At 50.4% G+C, this 14,807-nt stretch overlaps 1 protein-coding gene across 1 annotated transcript in view; it reads left to right on the top strand.

The window, feature by feature from the left end:
- Positions 1-525: 525 nt before the first annotated feature.
- The window catches only part of TBX15 (T-box transcription factor 15), a 119,896-nt gene continuing 105,614 nt past the window's right edge, over positions 526-14,807 (top strand). Inside the window, exon 1 of the mRNA XM_075560053.1 lies at positions 526-1,270. Within this exon, the coding sequence (XP_075416168.1) occupies positions 1,066-1,270 (205 nt within the window). The 5' untranslated portion in view covers positions 526-1,065. The remainder of the gene's footprint in view (positions 1,271-14,807) is intronic.

Below are 14,807 nucleotides of genomic sequence, written 5' to 3'. Positions count from 1 at the left end.
TGGGTGTTGGTTCGTTTCGTTTTACTGTAACCAGCCTTGCTTAGAAAACACTCCACAAGAACCGTTACGAACCTGCGCAGGGGCAGGGGGTGGGGAATCCGTGTGAAACCAGAAGTTCTAAAAGCGCGATGGGGAAGGCCAGACGATCGTTTTCGGGCATTCTTGAGGCGGTTAATATGGTCCGAACGCCCACATACCAGATTTGCCCCCAAAGGACTGGACTTGCAGCGTCTTGTAGACATCCAGGAGATTTGGGAGCAAAAGACTTGGATTTAGAATTTACAGGAATTTGTAACTGATCAGACCTCGGCTTTGGGTCCCCTTCCCTCCCCCTCCAGGAGGAGTTCAAAGGGGTCCGGGAAGCCAGGGGTTAAGGTCCGCTGCGGGGCTTCGCGGGGACGCTGGCGAGCGGAGCTTTGGCCCAAGCCTCAGTCTCTCTCTTTCTCTCATTGGCTCGAACTTTCAGGGTTTCTCCTGTTCCCTCCTCGCCATTGGTCGGGGGCTGGCTTTTTCCCCCCTCGGCCGTTCTCTTCCTCCCCCCTCCCTCGCCGGTGCCCCTCGGACAGGAGCGCACGGCCTGCCCCAGTTCCTTGGGAAGGGAGGAACTTAGGGGGGAGGGGGGTAAAAAGTTACCCAGAAGTTTGGATAGAGGAAGGACGGGAAGACGGAGAGAACCAGAGGGAGAGGGAGGAGAGAAAAGGAGAGGGAGGAGAAAGAGAGAATTAAAAAAAAAAAAAGATGAAGTCCAGGAGACTCAGCCAGTGAGCGCCTGCCCCGGTGGGTGGGAAGCCGGACTCCGGCGCTCATGCAGCGAGCGGGCGGCGCTCCCCGCGCTGGTTCCTAGCGGCTGGGGCTGCTGGGGGCGCCTGTCCGAGGCGCGGCGGAGGGCGGGGACGGGCCCTGGAGGAGGGTGCTCTGAACCCGCGGAGCCGCCGCCTCGGCCTCGGCCGCAGCGCGCCGCCGCCTCTCCCGGGCCCAGCCCGGCAGGCGCTTGGAGCTCGAGGGCGCAGGCTGCTCAGGAGTAGCGGGGCGAGCGGGGGGCCGGCCGGGGCGCGGGCGGCTAAGATGAGTGAAAGGAGAAGATCTGCAGTCGCCCTGAGCTCCAGAGCACATGCCTTCTCCGTTGAAGCCTTGATCGGCTCCAATAAAAAGCGTAAACTGCGAGACTGGGAGGAGAAGGGGTTGGACCTGTCCATGGAGGCGCTGAGCCCCGCGGGCCCACTCGGAGACGCGGACGACTCGGCGGCGCACTGCCTGGAGCCTCACCCGGGTAAGTGCGTCGGGCTGGACCTCCGGAGGCTGGCAGACAGGGGACGCCAGGCGGGCCGAGTGGCGAGGACGGCGGCCTGCAGGACTGAACGCCCCGCGCTGCTCCAAAGCGGGTTCCCCCTTCCTCTCGCACATGCCTCGAACCTCCTTAACATCGGCCGGAACCAATTCAGGGAACTGGTCCTTGGCTTGCATTTTCCTTGCCAGCCTCAAAGCAGGCGCCCGGTTGGTGCCCACAGCTGAAGAGCTGCAGGCCCCAGGGGGTTAGGAGGGGCTTGGGTCGAAGGAAGCCCTCGGAGGGGAGCTAGGACCTGCTGGAAGGGAGCAATTTTCTGCCTTGACGTCCCACTCTCCTGAAATGCCCATTTTGCCTCATTTCGCTCCCAGCACGGATCCTTGTCCTTCCCACACCAACTTTTTTGGGACTCAGGTCGCTGTGGCCCCCCTATTCCCAGCATCAAGGAACATATTTCGATTAGGTTGGAATGTGTAGAAATAAGAATGGAGATCAGACCCTTACTCCATGCCCCAGTCATTCTTCAGTAACTGCCACCTCCATATAGCCGAAGGAGCTGGATGTGCAATTAATTTGTGTCCCTGCACAGTCTGGGCACACGTAGAACACAGGACAGATGTCCATGTCTGTATCTTAATTGAACGGGGCAGCGCGCGGGGCGGGGGGGGGGGGGCAGTGGGGGGGCAGTTGAACGTTTTGAGTTTAGTGCCAAGATTCAACTGTGCAAAACAGCCCCGGGAACAGCTGTTGACCCAAGCCTCTGGTGCGCGCCCGGGTTCACTACACTCCCAGCTTGTTTTGGTGGCTTCAGAAATGTCCCAGCCCAAGGCTTCTAAAATCACACTTGCCTACCAGCCAGGGCTGGCCTACGACCACCTCCCAGGCAATCCCTGGAAGGAGCCAGAGGACCTCACCGTGGCAACTTCAGGCCAAAGACCTTTAGGGACAGCGCCTGAGAGATCCCTGCCGGAAAGCGCTTCAGTCAGAAGAGGGACAGCTGTCGCTTACATTTTCTGCCTAGGCAGTGACAGTTCAATTTCCATGCTCCAGAGGCTAATAATAACGCGATTAGAGGGCGACTTGCAGAGACAGGGTTTTATGTATTTTCCGTGTTCTTCTGGCCCGTTACGGTATTTGGGTTTAGTGTTGGGGAATTATATTTATTAGTCGATGAAAAGAAAATTAAGAAGAGATTTATTTCATCGGCTCAAGTCTTCCCCTGTGTTTGCCTGCGGGGCCTGTCCTCGAGACCCGGGGTGGGCCATCCATAAGAAGCACTGGTCGAAACTCTTCCTTCTCTTGTTAGACTCCCCTTCTTCCCTTCCTCCCTCCCTTGACCCGTTGTCAGAGTCGGATAGGGCCTTCAAGCAGTCAGACCTGGAGACAAATCATGGGTGGGGAGGGTCATTTATTTTCTCAATGGCGGAAATGGTAGAAGTTACTTAGCTGCGCGTGGCAGACGCAGGAATTTTTCTCTTGGGAGGCCCCAGGTCGGCTGTCCCCACAACCGCCCCCACTGCAGTGAGGGGTTGCGAGAGCAAGAGACCAGTTCAGGGTTATGAACTTGCGGTCTTGGCCTCAGGATCCTATGCACCCTCTCTGAGTGACAATGGGAGTGGAGGACCCGCCACAGAAGAACTTCACATAATGGAGAAAGTTCTGTTCCCATGACCTCTAATAACACTTTTTAAATATTTAAGGCAAAGTTGTGAGTTCCGATTGGAGAGCCATCACGTATGTTTCTGGGGCAAGGGCTTGGGAGGAGGAAGGAGCGGAGCCTAAAGCCGAGAACACTCGGGGCCTTCAGTAAAGCCGCAGCTAGGCCTGGCCGCATCATGGGGCTGAGGGGATCCCCAAGTTGGTGGGTGGGGAACCCCATCACAGTGGTGGGTGGGGATCCCCATCACAGTGGTTGACCATGGTTTTCTGTCAAGCCTGGGCACAGACTGGAGGAAAGCTCTTCAGCAGAAGGGAGCAGTGACTTGGTAGCTCAGGATGGAGGAGGTGGCACGACAGGATTCCTGCCTTTCGAATCTGGACTGTGGGGCACCTGGCCTATGGTGACCCACAAAAGAAAAGGCCCCGCAAGGGCTGGGGAATGGTGGTGTCCCTTTTAGGCCTTTCTGCCTTTCTTCACTAATGCAGAACCCTAATTAGCCCAAGACCACATAGCAAGGTGTGTCTAGGAGTGGGGGGTGGATTGACTGTGGGGTTGGAGTGGGCTCAGTCCCCATTTTGCTCTGGGCAGCAGCCCCTCCAGACTTTTAGGTTTTGTTTAAATTGGTTTCTCTGGCTTAGGATAGCGAGCGGACTGGAGATCCCTCAAGTGTGGGTCTCCGTAGGCAGATCGACAGAAACAAGAAAATCACACTCAAAACAAAACTGGCCCAGGGCCGGATAGAAATTCAGCACAAGAGCGTACATCCTGGTAGATGCCCTGGACACCAGCCAGAACGACTAACTGTATCTGCCATTTTCACCGTCACTTCTCTTTCTCGCTCTCGTTTTCAGTAGCCCTGCCTTGCGGGACAGGACACACAAACTCCAGGAAGGGTCAGATTTTTCTTTTCACTTTTATTCAAAGACTTGGCCTCCCCTTCTCCCACCCCTAGGCCATCTTTCTTGCCCAGCAGGACGTGACTGGCCTTAGTAGGTGCCCAAGGACCAGCGGCCCAGGGCGCCAAACTGCTCTGCGGGTTCCAGCCCTTGGCGGGGCTGCACAGCGCACTGTCAGTACCAGGGCAAAGCGTGCTTCGAAATTTTCCAACAGCCCAGTGTCCCTAAGCCACCCCTCCCTGCCCTACCTCTCCAGCCCGCTAGACCCGTCTGGTTTTGAAGAGGGGACTGGGCACCCTCATTCTCACACCCACGTCCACACTTGCTAGGACTCAGTTGCCACGACCTCGGGAGGATCTCCAGCACTAGTTTCGTGGAGCGGGGCTTTCGGGCCTCGCAGCCGCTGTCTCCCTCGGGGCAGCCACCGAAGACACTCAGAGCAGCTGCTGGGGCTGCCGCCTCAGGAGTATATTTAAAGCTCGCCTCGGCGCCATTTGCGCTCAGACCCCAGTCCTGGCCCCACCCGCTTCCCTTGCTCTGGGGTGGACACTTCTGGCCCAAATCCCCAGCCGGGGCGGCCGAGGCCCATTTTCTCGAGGCGAGAAAGAATTCAAACCTTCGGTGGAAGGGTTCCATCTCCCGCGCCCAGGCGCCCCAAGGCCTGGGATGGTGAAGGCGCGCAGCGGGCGGGCCCCCTCCCGGGCCCCTCCCGCGGGCAGGGCCGAGGATAGGGCACGCGGCCGTGGGACCCCACACGCAAGTGCACACACACCTGGCGCTCGCGCCCTCGTGGACCTCCACTCGCGAGACGCAAGACAAGTCCGCGCAGAACGTTAGGGGTCGAGCTATCGAAATAAACTTGTTACTCCAATGGATCGGTCCGTTTACGGCGGCTTTGCTTAGATTTAGACCTGACATTACTCCTTGGCTGCCCTCCCCCACGCCGCTCCCCCGCCTGCCCCCCTGCCCCCAGTAAGGAAACACGGGGTGAACGCAGAGCAAGACACAGGACGGTTATTAAAGTCACTAAGAAACAAGGATGAGCTTGAGGGCGGGCACCAATGAGGCGCAGGCGGCAGTCCAGGGTGTGGCACAACCGACTGGGAGGCCCAAGGGTCCGCCTGGGCTAGGGTCTCGGGTGAGGAGCCTCTGTCCCAAAGTAGCATCGGGCAGCGTGCACCCCTGCACCAGTGTGGGTCACAGGCGAGTGGGCCACAAGCCAGAGGCAAGTGTGGAGCCTGCTGGCCAGGCGCAAGACCCCTGCCGGCCAGGTCAAAACGGTCTCCGAGGAGGTTTCTCCTTGGTAAGTGACCTTGTGTGGAGCGGGAAAGAGGAGGGGGGGGAGGGAGGTATGAATTTGTCATTGGCCAGTGAGGATAGTTGTCCTGGTGGATGGGGGGAGGTTGCCAGGGCGTCCCCCTCTCCCCCTCGCTGTGGTCCACGACGTCCCCTCGGTGCCCGGAGAAGAGCCCCATCAGTGGCTCCTGGGCTGAAGGGAAGGGTTATGGAGCCGGTCCTATGTGTAAAACTCACCAGCGCGCTGGTGGCCTAGAAGCCAGGAGGAAGAGAGAAGGGGATCTAATAGAGTTTCCATCCCATAGAGCTGGCAACAGCAAGCTGTTTCAGGGCAGTGGACAGAGTGGGGTGAGGGACGCTGAAACTCGGAGTGTGGACTCTAGTTTACATGCCCGAAAGAAGGGTTTTTCTCTCTTCGCTATAAAAGCCCGCCTGATGGGTGGAAGGCACTGGGTAACTGTAAGGTGAACGGGTGGGGATTGGCCTCTTCTTTCACTGTGCCAAAGCGACCCCTCCCCGGCTCCGTGGCGCAGGCCACCTCCGCACAGGCCGAGGGCGCCGCCAAGGACTCGGCAGTCTGGTCGGGAGCAGAGCAGCGACCAAGCAGGGCGCTGCGGTTCCAATGTGGATTCCCATACACTCTTGACTGGGCGTCCTGTTAGCCGTTTCGGGTTTCCAGATTTTAAACGTAAAATAGTGCTAAGAAAGCAAAGTTCATGGGGCCACCTTCAGGTAGAGACGAAGAGGGGAATTAAATTCCAGTGGACTTGAACTCGACTTCCAGGGGAGTACAGCGTGAAATTAGCCAGACACAGACCTCTGCCTTTTCCCCTCCCAAGATCAAATCACCCTTCCCAAGACAAAATCCCACAAATGATATTACAAACATCTCTGAATTATGATAGAAAATTAGTTGAAATTCTATTTAATTAATGTAGCAGCTTTGGAGCTAGTGCAGAATGACATGAAATACCTCCCCTGGGACTCTCAAAGTGTGGGGGAGTTTGTGCTCCCTCCCCCATTTATTTGTCTAATGCCCTTTGCATGTGGGGGATAGGAATTAAACGGAGGAGACTCCTCATGGTTCATCCTTCACATGGGACCATAAGGAAGTGGGGAGAGACAGGTTTGGCTCAGAAGACTGAAACATTGTGTCCATGCATGCCACTCCAAGGACATTCCTCATATTGTGCTGGTTTTCCTCATGACCCCAAATCTATTAATGTCTTTTTGTTGTTGTTGTCTAATTGTGGACTCTGGTAGAACTTCATTTCTCACACCGGGGAGTAAAATGATTACTTCTTAAATATGAGAGTCCCTGTTGAATAGCTGCAGATGAAGACTAGCCAGGCTGAACTGTGCGGATCATTTAGGGAGAAGGAGCAATTGGCATTTCACTTTTGCTTCCTGGAAATGCTAGAATGCACCCAATGGTTATTCTGGGGGTGTAGTTGGTTGGTTATTGCTTTCTGACTCCCAGGAGGCCCCAAGTAGTTGGGCAGGAGAGAATATTTAAGCACTTTACTTCATCTGAGGTTTGTGTTTTGACCTTTGGGGCTACTTTTCCACAAAAGGGAAAAGTAGGGAAGTGGTGGAATGTGGAATCTTTCCCTCTTCCCTCTCTCATCCACTCCGTTGATTTATTTTTGCCTTGCTTTTCTGGTTTATAGTGAGCCTGGGATTTTATATGTGCGTGACAGAGATGCTCTGGGGTCTGTGCCGGGAGCAGCAATAAGCAAATGTATAAATCAGGGTCTGTTTACACTTCTTTGTGGGGGGGGGGAGAGTAATCATTAGTTAATTTAAGTGAGGCCCTTGCTCTGAAGCGTGTGAAGTAGAAAATGAGGGTCCGCTGTGACAGGAGAAGAGGTGGGGGAATTGAAGGACCTGGTGATGGCCAATCAACATTTACTCGGCACCATTAATAGCTTCAATTTGAAGCAGGACATTTTGCTGAGTACAAACTGCCTTTGATAGCAGGGTTGAAAGCTGGGCCTGCAAGCATTGCTTTTTATCATTTTAAAACCAGTCCCTGTCTAACTTGGCCCTGCATATGTAAGTTTATGTACATACACACGTGTCTACATGTATGTTAGTATATAAATGTGGTTACACACTCAAAGGTGTGTGTTAATATACCGATTCTATGTGCAAACAACAACTCAAAGTGGAATATAGATAATATTTCTGGAAAAATGTCTTTGACTGTATCCGTAACTAGCTTGGGCATCTTGTGAGAATTCTCGTGATTCTCAGATTTGCAACATCTTTGAGCTGGGTTTTCACTTAGAGCTCAAATTAGCTGGTGACTTTGATCAAACTTTAAGAGAATACAGGAAATCTAACTTACAAGAGAGTGAACGGTTTTTCTAACTAAGTTTGGCATTTAATTTTACAAACGACATTACCTTCATTCTGAGTGGGCAGTCTTCTGCTGATTTTTATTCTGAAGAGAATCTTCATGTTCTTCCACGCAGAAGGTACATGGCAGTCACCAAGTGAAATTCGGACACTAATAATCGGTATAAAAACCACGTGACAAATATTGTGATGATGGGGGATTGATTGGATAATTAAGTAACGTAGTATAACTCTCCTCATTCCTTGTCCTCTTACGTGTTTTTCCCTTCTATAAAAACATTTGCCCAAGCTAAAAGAACTATTTCCCAAATGTCAGCATATACCTTGGAAGATTAAAAAAATACAGCAGCAAAAGACCCAGACTACAATTCCTAATTATACAAATGATATCCGAATACAATTTTCTTTTTAGAAATAGCAATAGTAGAGTTCCCTTTGAAAAAGATTCCTAGAGGATATTATCTTCTATATTCTCAGCCCAGAGGCCTGGGAGTGTTAAGCGCCTAGATCTCCACCGGTGAACCGCTAGTATTACTCCCTCACCCGAAGCCTCCATTTTCGGTCCCCGCCCCCGCCAGGAATGCTTGCAGTTTTAAAGCCCCAGAGCAAGATAACAGTTCCCGCTCCGCCCCCGACCCCACCAGCCCCCGTGACTCTAGCCTTCCCCTACGCACTTCTCACCCTAACATCCTGTTCTCCTCTCCCCAACATCCAGTTTTTCCCTCTCTCAAAAAATTTGCAGCTGATGTATCGCTGCTGCGGCAGGAACTGAGATTGCATCTCTTCCCAAGGATCCATCCCTGGGAAAGTAGGCCCGCTTCTGTGACCCCTGCAAACCAGCTAATTGCGCTGCCAGGACCGCATCTGCCCACTGAGTCACTCGCCCAGACCGGGGGTTGGGGTGGGGGGCAGGCGCGCCCCAGTGCACACAGCTCCGGAGCCTCTTGCGGTGCCAGGACTCAGCAGCTAGGAGCTTGCGCCATAACTGGCCTTTGGAAGGAGGGAATCGGGCATTTCTGAGGACTGGTGGGTTCCCTTTTCAGCTCTAACTGCGTCTTGGGCAATGTGGGGGCCTCTGGGGTAACCCGGATGGTCTTGGTAAAAGACTACCACCCACCCCGGAAAAAATCAGCAAAAAGCCAAAACAAACAAGAAATCTGAAAAACCAAATGCAAAAGATCTTACACCTCACGCGGAGGGGAGTTTGTGCTCTTGCTTTCATCAGGCTAGACAGATTTCTGCAGAATCAAACTGACTTCAAACATTAGCAATTAGAAACTAAGAATCTTTCGGTTTGAAGAACTTTTAATCCCTAACCATTTCCAAATGGATGATTCTAGGGTCAGTGAATATGGTAGGCAGTTTGTTAAAAATGAGAGTGTGTGTGTGTCTGAGAGAGAGAGAGAGAGAGAGAGAGAGAGAGAGAGAGAGAGAGAGAGAGAGAGAGAGAGAGAGAGAGAGAGAGAGAGAGAGAGAGAGAGAGAGAGAGACTGAGGGTAACAGTAATCCATGGAGATGAAGGGCAGAAAATGATTTCCTTTCACGCAGTGATTGAGAGGTGACATCCAGATTGGGGTCCGTTCTGTCAGAAGCGCCTTAGTGACCTCAGAAGCAGAGTCAATGGTGCAGGCCCCAGGACTGGCACTGGGAAGCCTATGGGTAATTCGGTTGGTTCAGAGCATCCGTTCGTGTGTGTGTGTGTGTGTGTGTGTGTGTGTGTGTAAGAGAGAGAGAGAGAAGTGATAGTTGATTTTCTCAGTAAGGTTAGCCCCGCGATAGCGCCAGCAAGTGATTGCGAACACTGCGATGTTCCCCAGGGTTTGACAGCGTTTCCTCGATTTTATTAAAGTAATCAGTTTACTTACTGTTTGGCAGCAAGGTCTGGGAAAGGTTCGCCTGCCTATGCACTATTTAGAAAAGTAAAGTTTATTTAGGGAATTAATTCGTATAAATACGTCTGAAGACCAACGTTGCGGCGCACTTGGGGCAGTCTGTTTGGACCCGATCGGTCAGCATAGAGCTCTTTCACAGGGCTTCCAGGGCTGTTTCTCATGTAAGAACAGATGGTCAGGTCTTTTCTTCTGGAGAGCAGCTGCTAGCGGTTCAAGTTGTTGACCCTTCGGTCAGCAGCCGAGCACTTCATCACTGTGCCACTAGGGGTATGCTAACTTGCAAAACATTTCCAGAAACCTTAATTGCTGATGTGGATAGTCTCTAAGTTTTCACGCTTCATCAAGACTTCCACACAGGCCCTCATCTTCTCTGTAAGGCGGGTATATCATGAGACATCGATTCTGGCTCTGGCATGGCCACTCATGCTGCAATCAAGTATATGTGCTTTAAAGGCAGACATATGAATGCTGGGGGAAACAGACTCTAAAGTTCTTTCATAGCTACGGGTGAGGGCTCAGCCCCCGAAGTGAGGGAGACGGGCTCATAGGACATCTGAGGCCTTAACCTGAGGTCAAGATTGTGTGATCTCATTATCTTTGGGGGGAAATTCTAGCATTTTCTCCTAATGCACCTGACCCACCGTTGCTTAAAGAAATTTAAGTACAGCTGTAGAAAGTAATAGTAAAAGTAACCCAGGCTCCCACCAAATGAATGGCTTTAGAACTAGAATGAAGGTTTTTCATAAAGCTTTTGAAAAAGTTTTCAAATTAGTATCACATGTTCAGAGTGCTGGATCAGTGATCTCCAGTCCTTTGTGTGCCCTGGACGCTGTTGTTGCTCCTGTGAAAGCGCAGCGCTGTCTTGCCGTAAGAGCTCTATGGCAGCGTGATCTGAAAGGAAATGTAAGATATTTTTGCTCTGAACATTCTCGTGTCTTTCATAGAAACAACAGGAAAAACGGTGGCTCGGAACAATGAGGATTGAGAAGAGATAGCAACTACATCACTGATAAACCTAAATTGGTGGCGGTGGGGTTGAATCAGTCCCCACTCCTACTTGAGCCCGAAAGCACTAGTAACTATTTTCCACGTCAAGTCGGCTAAGCTGAGCTCTTGATCTGGCAGAGATGTGAGACTGCTAAAAGGATGACCTAGTAACAGGCAAAACGTTTGTCAACAAGATAGATCAGAAGACAGCTTAGCGTTCAAGACCTCTATTCATAGCTGCTGAACTTGAGGTCAGGGTCAGAGGCAAAACTGGGCGCAGCCCACACCTAGGAGGGTTTCTCAGGTTTCTATCATATAGACTTATTTCCTTACTGACTTCTGCAGCGGCATCATTATTTGACGCCCCTGTTCTGTACCGCGAAAGCTGTGCAGATGTTTGCCATCATGGAGTTAAGGGATTTACTGGTCTTTATCTCTGACACCTATCCTATAAACTTCTGTAGAGCCAAGGACCTTGTCTTTGGTACTTCTTTTTAATCTCCTGAGCTTAGCCCAAGTATGTGGCACCTAGCAAATATTGAGTAAATATGATGATAAAATGATAATGATAGTATAGTAAGAACAATGACAATAGCAATACGTGTCGAACATCGACCCCCCCCCACACACACACTTTTTCTATGAGCGTTTTGAAGCTCCCTTGTATTGATTCCAAGTCCCTCTTATGAGATAGTTGCTAACACTGTTATCCTCTCTGTGCCACGATGGATGGCTTGTACAGTGGTTAAAAGCCCAGTCTCTGGGGTCAGGCTGCTGTGTCTGAGTCTTGATTCTAACCCTTGCTAGTTGGGTGACCTTGAGCAAATGAAGTCACTTCTCTTAACCCCAGTTTCTGCCTCTGTGAAAGTGCAATAGTACGAGGGTTTCTCAAAAGGTTATTGTCATGAGGATGACATGAACTCGTGCACGCAAAGGAACAGAGGATTTAGCTCAGTGCCCATGATGACTATCCATCAATCACATTGTAATTCAGATCAGCTATCAACTGAATTCGTGGAATTGGTCATAACCATTTGCTGCAGTGAAGGGCTCAGATAATGAGCTGCTGCCCATTGTCATCTTGTAGTAGCCACCACACCCTTTCCCTAGTATTGAGAGAGAGAGGGAGAGAGAGAGAGAGAGAGAGAGAGAGAGAGAGAGAGAGAGAGAGAGAGAGAGAGAGAGAGAGAATGAAGGAATCTTTACGATTTAATTTGGGCTCCTCATGTTGTTGATGGCTCTCGGCTAGGAGCAGAGTACAGAGTCTCTACGTGAAGCCCATAAAGTCAGACAGATCTGTGAGGGCAGTTGATGGTTAGGGTTCCATGAGGCGCAGTGTCAACACCTGAGCGGGCATCTGAGGGAGGAAGGAGTGTGTGGGGAAATGTCCAAGGGTAGAGATCTGTGCACTGACTTGTGGTGGGAAAAGGGGCTTGGTAGTGACTGGGCTGGGAGTCTCAGCTTTGCCACCTCCCCAGGAACTTGGCAATCAAAGGACAGAAGGATCTTTCTGGATGTAGGCACGTGGAATAACAAACACAATCTGTTTTCTAATTTCTTACTTCCTATCTCATACTTACTTTTCCAAGGCCTTTGTTTTCCAAAATACTGGCCTGGCGGATTAGATGCTGGACTGCTCACATGAGGCCCTTGGTGTGAACCCGCCGGCTACTTGGTGGGTCAAAGAGGAGACTCTCTGCTCTGTAAAGGTTTATACGCTCATGAGCTCCTTATTTATATATACAGAGTTCCTCTAATTTGGAATCCACTGGATTACAGTCAGTTTTTGTTTGCCTGACTCCTAATGCACCCTCAGAATTGTGGGTAAAATGAATCAGTAACACCAATCAATTGAGACTGGAGTAAAGAATTGGTAGGTGTTGCTTGGTTGAGTTAAAAGATTAAAGATAATCTTAAAACTAAGCTGAACACCTGGGAAGAAGAGACTGGGAAGTCTTTTTTTTTAATTTTTTTTTTTAGAAACAGCACAAGCGCCAGACACTGTGTTAGAACTCACATCTGGCTGCTGGAATTGGCAGTTCCTTCCCCTAGAAAACAAGCCTGGATTTGATCATTCACTGTTTTTTTTTTTTTGTTTTGTTTGTTAAAGTTCTTACACCCCAGACTGTTTACAGGCATAAGCTGCACATCATCTGTTTGGGCAACATGTGACCATAGAAACTTAATTGTCCCGCACAGGGAAGAGGGGCTTGCTTGGAAGGGGCTCTTGGGCCAGGCTTTAACTGCAAAGCTGCCACTTGGCTTCCCCTCAGGGCAGTGCCTGCTGTAAGACCCTGGGCTATGGGGGAGCTCTACTGTGCTCCTCTGGGCTTCCAGTTCTGACCCGGCTCACAAGGAGAGTGCCCTGCACCTAGAGGCAGCCAGTTTCAGGTCCAAGTTTGCAATTCCCCAACCTCTGGGAGTTAACAGAGGTCAGAACAGCTTGCAATGGGAGCGGCTTTGATTATATATATGTATGTGTATGTGCATATACACACACATATACAGACATACACATATATACACACATATATACATACCGACACACATATATAGTTTGTGAAAAAGCAGAATGAAAAGGTAATGGAAAATTTCCACATGAACTTTTAGAATCCCTGCCCTATTTTATATATATGTATATATATACACACATATATATATACATACACACATATATATATACACACACACACACACACACACACACACACACATATATATATATATATATATATATATATATATATATATAATGGTGTACAGACAAAGTCCAAATCACATCATGTCTTTTTTCACAGAACCTGTTTAGACAATACAGACCTACATGTGATTTCCTGGCAACAGTGGGAGACAGTGGCTTTCCACGGGCAGAGGAGCAGTGACAGGGTCCTGCCTACTGCCTTCCTCAGACAGACGCCAGGGCCCTCCTCAGAGACACCCAGCCCACGCTCCATGGAGGAGGAGGGTCCAGCCTGCCATGGCTGGAATTCAATGGGATGTCTTCAAAGCAGACTTACCACCCCGTCTTCTCTCCTAGATAGTTAATTCTGTATGTCCTCAATGTCATAAGCATTGCCTTATCCGAAAATATGCTCACGTGCAAATGCAAAACAAAAAACCTTAGTTGCAGTGACATCAATTCTGACCCTTGGAGCCCCTCTGTCTATCACAGTACAACTGTGCCCCACAGGGCTTTTAATGGCTGGTTTTTCAGAGTTAGATCTCCAGGCCTTTCTTCCCAAGCGCCTTTGAATGGCTTTTGATGAGCAGCCTATTGACAGTGTGCCCCACCCAGGGGCTCCTAACTACTAATGATCCGGGAGTTGAAGGTACATCCTGTGCCAAGGCACAGTGTGGGCGGTTTAGTCCCACTCCTTCATTGCACTCACCCAAACTTCCTCAGAGGGAGGCGACCATTTCCCGGTTTATAGACGAGAAAATTGAAGCCCAAACAGATTACTTAACTTGCCCATGGTCACAAGACTTCAACACATTTACGTAACCCAGTCAAAATTTAGAATTTAAATCTAGCCCCTTCCAGTTTCAGAGTCAATGACCTCAGCCACTGGACAACCTAGCTCCTCCTGACACTCCCACCCCCAGACTGTTCCCCCAACATGTGCTCCTCTCTGAAGTGCTCTTGGGAGACATTGGAACTGGCTTGTATTATCACCCACACAGAAGTGATTAAAACATTGACAGGAGAGAACATTTGTTGCATCTTTCCGGGTCTCTTCCTTCTTGCTCTTGTCATCAAAGCAAAGCACCCCTCTTGCTGTCACCCCCATTATAACGACACAGGACCCTGCAGGACAAAGTCCAACTGTCTCATAGACTTTCCAAGGCTGGTCATCTTTACAGAAGTGAGTATAGCACGACGTTGTCACCAGGCCTCCTGGACCCTGTTATCATCCCCTCCCCCCCCTTGAGCCCACAGTCTCCAGTTGATTGTGACTCATGGTGACCATAGGGGTCTGAAGCTATCCGACTACACAGGAGCAGATAGCCTAATTTTTCTCCTTTGCAGTAGCCGGTGGATTTGAACCACCAACCTTGCAGTTTGCAATCTGATGCTTTGGTCCCTGCAAAAGGAGCAGCAGACTGGTTCTCCACACTTGCTAGTAAAAGGATACAGTGTGACAGCATTGCAGGCTTGAGTTCCTGAACTATGGTTTTCAGAATGGGACATGTGCAGGCTTCCCTACTTGACCTTCTTCTTCTTTTTTTTTGCCTTAGTGCACAGAAATCTCAGTGTCTGAAATGAGGTGGCTGGCTACCAACTGAATTTGACCTAAAACCTTCCCACCATTTGCTTGCAGTGAAATTCAGGGGAAATGCTAATGGCGCTGTTTAACTCATCCCTTTCTCCATTCACAACAGAATGGATGGGATCTTATTGGTAATTGATTGGAATGGAACAGCTTAGAAAA

This window comes from Tenrec ecaudatus, chromosome 1, assembly GCF_050624435.1.
Source record: "Tenrec ecaudatus isolate mTenEca1 chromosome 1, mTenEca1.hap1, whole genome shotgun sequence".
In the NCBI taxonomy this organism is placed as follows: Eukaryota; Metazoa; Chordata; class Mammalia; order Afrosoricida; family Tenrecidae; genus Tenrec; species Tenrec ecaudatus.
This window is presented reverse-complemented; position numbering and strand designations above follow the sequence as displayed.